General features: G+C 34.8%; 1 protein-coding gene across 1 annotated transcript; it reads left to right on the forward strand.

Moving 5' to 3' along the window:
• The first annotated feature begins 520 nt into the window (after positions 1–520).
• Positions 521–3,920, forward strand: LOC145137128 (receptor protein-tyrosine kinase CEPR1-like). The gene is made up of 2 exons (XM_079071264.1): positions 521–3,189; positions 3,282–3,920. Exons 1-2 carry the CDS (start codon positions 696–698, stop codon positions 3,647–3,649), a joined length of 2,862 nt encoding a protein of 953 aa, XP_078927390.1. The 5' UTR covers positions 521–695; the 3' UTR covers positions 3,650–3,920.
• Positions 3,921–6,535: the final 2,615 nt, after the last annotated feature.

The raw sequence follows: 6,535 nt of genomic DNA on the forward strand, positions 1-6,535 counted from the left end.
GTGAAGAATATGGTGTGAGGACCAGATAGGCTATACAAGTCAGTGAGTGGTAGTAAGCATCTGATTCTAGTTCTTGTACAAAAGAAGGCTCTCCTTTGCATTTGATGTTATTCTCTACAATAGGTAGTGGGAGGGTTAGGGTATAACATAAAGCGACTTTATGCCACAACTTTCTTTCTCCTATGGACCATTACCTATCAAATATGCAAGTGTATGTGTATTCAACCATTTGGGTCACTAGAGTACGTTAACGTTATAATGAATGGGACAAATTTTAAGAGTTATTTTTTATGGTAACGATAATGACGATGTTCACGACTCTTTTGACTTTCTCACATTTCAATAGAAAAAAAATTGCAATTTTGTCTGAATATCATTAATATGAGGGTCAATCTATGCCTGATTAGCACAATATTAACATGTAGAAAAAAAAAAAAAGTCATTGGCCAAATGCAATTTTACTTAAAGTTTAATAGGCCCAAATATTGTCCGTGTACACTTTTACACAAACTTTTTTTTAGCTCCCAATGATTTAACCAATCATTTCATTTAAATATCTCTTGTCTTCAATCTTCATCATCTCTCCTTCTGTTGTGCATCACCCACGCGAACATAACTTCCACTACAACTAGAAATTATTTTTGTTTTTCATTTTCTTCCTTTATTTCTACGTTTAACAACCCAGCATTCCACCAATGGGATTTGGCTATATTTTCATCTTCAGTCTTGTATTTCTCTTCTCACTTACAAACACCATAGCTAACCAGTCTGAGTTCTTCAAACTTATGAAAAAATCTCTTTCCGGAAACCCTATGGCTGACTGGGATGTCACATCCGGAAAAAATGTCTGCAACTACACAGGAATAAGCTGCGACAGTAAAGGGTACGTAGTGAAGGTTGATATTTCTGGGTGGAACTTATCTGGCCACTTCCCGGAAAACATATGTTCTTACCTGCCGGAACTGAAAAGCTTGAATATTGGCCATAATGATATCCATGGTGACTTCCCTTACAGTATTACCAACTGTTCGTTACTGGAAGAACTGACAACCACACATACAAATCTCGCCGGAAAATTGCCTGACATGTCATCCATGGTATCCCTGAGGTTTCTTGATATGTCATCATGTTCCTTCACCGGAAAATTCCCCAAGTCTCTTATAAACCTCACCAATCTTCAAGTGGTGAACTTCAATGAAAACGGTGGTTTTGAGCCGTGGAGCTTGCCGATTGATATTTTCCGGCTGACAAAACTCAGGTCAATGATCTTGAGTACGTGCATGGTGAGTGGTTTAATCCCGAAAAGCATCGGGAACATGACGTCTCTTGTTGATCTTGAATTGAGCGGGAATTTTTTAGTGGGTCCGGTTCCGACAGAAATCGGTTCGCTTCCAAACTTGCAATTAATCGAGCTTTACTACAATCAACTAACCGGTGGGATACCGGAAGAGCTTGGTAACCTGACGGGCCTCACTGACATCGACATGTCTGTCAATAAGTTAACCGGAAGTCTGCCGGAATCCATATGCCGCCTCCCGAATCTCAGAGTATTGCAGTTTTACAACAACAGTCTCACCGGAGAAATCCCACGTGTGCTTGAGGAGTCAAAGAGTTTGGTGATGTTATCCCTTTATAGCAACTACTTGACAGGTGAAGTTCCAAGGCACCTAGGAAGATGGTCGCCTCTGGTGCTGTTTGACTTGTCGGAAAACCAGTTGACAGGAGAATTGCCACCGGAGATATGCAATGGAGGTAAGTTGAATTACTTGCTAGCCCTTGACAACAGGTTTTCTGGTGTGTTGCCGGAAAGTTACAGCAAATGTGTCTCTGTAATACGTTTCCGACTTAGTTCCAACATGTTGGAGGGAAACATACCAGAAAAGATTCTGAGCCTCCCGTCAGTATCCATCATCGATCTGAGTGACAATTTTTTAAGCGGTTCAATAACTCCATCTCTCGGGAATGCTAAAAATTTGTCAGAATTGTTTTTACAGAATAATCGCATCACCGGAGTTATCCCTTGTGAAATTTCTCAAGTTTATAATCTTGTAAAGATTGATCTTAGCAATAACCTCATCTCGGGTCCTATTCCTTCAGAAATCGGCCACCTCAAAAGGCTCAATCTCCTCCTGCTGCAAGGAAATAAACTTACTTCCCACATTCCTAATTCACTTTCCTCACTAACATCTTTAAATGTTCTTGATCTTTCAAGAAATTTGTTAACCGGTTCAATCCCGGAAAGCTTCTGTGATTTGCTTCCAAGCTCGATGAACTTTTCAAACAATCATCTTTCAGGGCCGATACCCCTCTCGTTCATCAAAGGAGGACAACTCGAGAGCTTTATAGGCAACCCAAATCTGTGTATTTCCGAGTACCCCAAATCATCATCAGATAAAAATCAAAATTTCTCCATTTGTGGCGAGGCTTACAGTAGAAAAAAAGTGGATTACATTTGGGTTATAGGGATTTCAATCGGGGTGGTTGTCATTGGGGGTGTTGTGTTTCTACAACGTTGGTTTAGTAAGGAAAACGATGTTGTAAAACACGAGGAAACATGGTCATCTTCATATTGCTCGTACAATGTGAAAAGCTTTCATCGGGTGAGTTTTGATCAGGAAGAAATAGTGGAAGCCATGATTGATAAGAATGTGGTGGGGCATGGAGGGTCGGGAACTGTTTATAAGATTGAGCTGAGCAACGGAGAGGTGGTTGCTGTTAAGAGACTTTGGAGTCAGAAAAGCAAAGCAGCAGATGAAGGCTCCGATGAGCAGCAGCAGCAGCAGATTATGAATAGAGAGCTAAAAACAGAAGTGGAGACTCTAGGAAACATAAGGCATAAAAATATAGTAAAGTTGTATTGCTATTTCTCAAGCTTTGATTGTAACTTGTTGGTATATGAATACATGCCGAATGGGAACCTATGGGATGCACTTCATACAGGGAAATGTCTTTTGGATTGGCCGACACGTCATCAGATTGCACTTGGGGTGGCACAAGGTCTTGCCTATCTCCACCACCATCTTATGCCGCCAATCATTCACCGAGACATCAAGTCAACCAACATCCTCCTTGACCAAAACTTCCAACCCAAAGTAGCTGACTTTGGCATCGCCAAAGTTCTCCGGGGGGCTCGAGGAAAAGACTCCACCACCACACTCGTTGCAGGCTCCTATGGCTACTTAGCACCAGGTACCTACCTACCTATTTTAATTTACTCATAATTAACAACCACCCTTAAATTCATTAATTTCATAAGTGTTTTGTTTTACGTTAATTTACAGAGTATGCATATTCCTGTAAAGCCACAACAAAGTGCGATGTCTATAGTTTTGGGGTGGTGTTGATGGAACTCATTACTGGGAAGAAGCCCGTCGAGATGGAGTTTGGAGAAAACAAGAACATCATATATTGGATTTCAACCAAAGTGGAAACAAAACAAGGAGCAATCGAGGTTTTGGACAACACACTTTCTGGTTATTTCAATGATGACATAATTAAGGTTCTTCGTATAGCCTTTCGATGTACATGCAAGACAGCTGCCCTTCGTCCTAGCATGAATGAGATTGTTCAGTTGCTCATTGAGGCTGACCCTTGTAAATTCCAATCATGCAAGTCTCCCAACAAGACCAAACAACCACTCATCAAGTGAATCATGTATATCATCGTCGTATCCATAATATATATATATATATATATATATATATATATATATATATATATATATATATATATATATATATTAGGAATAACTTTCTTTAAAACAAAGTAGCATAACAAGTACGTACGCCTAAATCCAAAATTTTATTGCTTTAGATATCAATCCAGAATAACCCATTGTAGATATCAACTTACCATCTTTTTTCTCGTGTAACTAAAGTAGTAGTAAGGTACTAAATAGTATATATGGCACATTTTCCAAACATTCATTCTATCATGTTTGTCTTGGCCTCAAAGGAGCAATAAGACTCCCTTTGGTACACAAGACCAAACAAAGTACTAAAACATTTCAATTTTTTTCTCACACAACAAGACCGAACAATGTGGGACATGGATCGTTTGTATAAAAGAAATGAATATCTGATTGAAAATTAAACATGGTCCAATCAAGTATAAAAAACTCAGCCTAACAAAACTAAAGTTAATAGCTATTATGAGTGGTACAATGGGTCCCTATAAAAGAAAAATACTCAACATTAGTGAGGGCTGGGGTCTAGGGATAGTTTTTTTTATGCATGAATGGAGAATCCATATGCTCTAAAGTTGATAACTTTTATGAACAAGTGACATTGATTCTACATATAGTTTATAGCAATGAAACATTCAAATGTCAATTGACAAGTATGCATTTTAATTATGCTGAAAACTAAAAAAAAAATCATACATGCGTATAAATAGAGTTACGACAGCCCGAACGATTAGATTAAAGAACAACTATTGAAATGATTCTTTATAAAAATTTGCAATCATATCGAGATGGTCTTGCCAATTAAGTTACTGAAGCAATAGACATATTATCGATAAAAAAGCAAATTTAATCAGTTAGACGTTTTTACAAACGGGTGGTATGCACTATCCATAAACAAATATTTACAATCCTAAAGTTGAATAATGAGTTTGCAGATTCACACATCGACTCTATTCGAAGTGGTCATGAAAGAGAAAAAAAAAAAAAAAAAGAGATAATGAAAATCATATGCCACTTTTCTGTATGGCCAAAATGATTCACCTTTTTATTTGTTAACATGAAATTAACAGAGGACTTCCCAACATGATGCATGAAATCACGCTAGCATTGAAGATGAATAACAATTATAAAACGATGTTTATTTTTGATGTCCTCCAACCATATTTCACAAAGAAAAATTAGTAAATTACAGTTTTCTTGCCAATTTTTTTTTTGATGTGAGAATGTAGAACATTTTTTTAACAGATCCTCTTTAAAAAAAATAGGACAATTTCAAATATAGTTTTTTTTGTTCCCTCCACAAAAAAGTAGAATAGTTCTTTTGTCCCCACCATATATAGAAAAACATTCCTTTTAACAAAAAATTCAGTTTTAAGCATCTAAAATTATACTTTTAGTCCTTCGATTTATATCATACTTTTTTTTGGTAATATATATTTAATTTTGTATTAAAAGAACATGTTCTATTATTAAAATTTATAGTTTTTACCCTTTTAAATAATATTTTTGGTCTTTCAACTTAAATTGTAGTTTTTTATATCTTTTACTTTTAAATACTTTTTACTTTTATTATATCAATTATATAATTTTATTTACTGAAAAATATATAATTAAATCTAATATATTGTTTTTAACAAATTATATCCTTACAATGTGTAACGTTCCAAAATTTTAAATAAATTACAATTTTTAAAAACATTTATATTTATTATAACCCCCAATTAAAATATATTAGTTAACCAATTCCAATAAGTTTCAAGACTCAAATTAACATTTACAAAAACATAGTTTCAACAATATCAATTCAATCATAAATCAAAACGAACAACTGAAAAAATAGTAAGAAAATTCAATGATAAATATCTGTGACAATAACCCAATCTTCAAACCATGCACGTGTGCAGTCAAGCTTTACATTTACCTTTACTTGTACCTGTAGCTCCTGAAACATTTATTTTAAAAGCGAAAGGGTAAGCATGAAACTTAGTGAATTCTAAACATAACATTGTTGGGTTTTTATTCAAAATATAGTTTCAAAAACATAAGATTTAGGCAACGGAAGACTTATAAATTTAGAATAGCATAAAAAGTTAAACCCACCAAGGATCATCTTGCAAATGTAGAAAGATTAAAAACATCAACGAAAGAAAATATGAAGAAATAACAACCTTTGTAGCTCTTTGGGTCCTCTTGGGAGGCTTGGAGGTTGATGAAGAATATTGAACTTAAGAGACAACAACAATGACTAAACTTGATGTATGCTATTCCAAAACTCTTAAGACTCTTAAGCTTTATGTTCTTATCAAAATAAGAACATAAAGAGAGCATAAGCAAGAGTATGATCTTCAAATCTTTAACAGAAACATGATAGAAACCCACACACACACATACACATGTTATGGTTTTGGTACATTCAAGAGGCAAAAGAAATGCAAGCCTCAAGTCTTAAAGCATAAAACAAGGTTCTTAACCACAAGGTCTTAAGACTTTTGACCAAATCATGTCCCTATGTCATGAACATGTCCTAACATTTTTTCATAGATTGATTTCTTTCAATTGAAGAATTGAAAAACTCATCCCTTTTCTTTGTTTATCAATTTTCGGCCCATGCTTTAAAAAGAAGAAGAGATGTTTGAATTTTATAAACTCAAAGTTTATAAAATATAAACTTTGTCTTTAGGTAAAAGACAAAAGGATTCAACTAGTCCAAAGGGTTGTACATGACTTATTAATTCATACCAAATGAAATAATATGCTATTTGCTAATGAAAATTAATTATTTGTTAGAAATAAATAATTTCCAATTTAATTATAAGAGTTTATTGAATATTTATTAGAATCAATTCCTAA

Source organism: Lactuca virosa, chromosome 9 (genome assembly GCF_052849685.1).
Source record: "Lactuca virosa cultivar CGN04683 chromosome 9, Lactuca_virosa_CGN04683_v6, whole genome shotgun sequence".
Lineage (NCBI taxonomy): Eukaryota > Viridiplantae > Streptophyta > Magnoliopsida > Asterales > Asteraceae > Lactuca > Lactuca virosa.

Coding starts and splice junctions, on each gene's coding strand:
- LOC145137128 (XM_079071264.1), top strand. CDS start 696: ATGGGATTTGGCTATATTTTCATCTTCAGTCTTGTATTTCTCTTCTCA. Junction 3,190..3,281: donor CTATGGCTACTTAGCACCAG/GTACCTACCTAC, acceptor GTTAATTTACAG/AGTATGCATATTCCTGTAAA.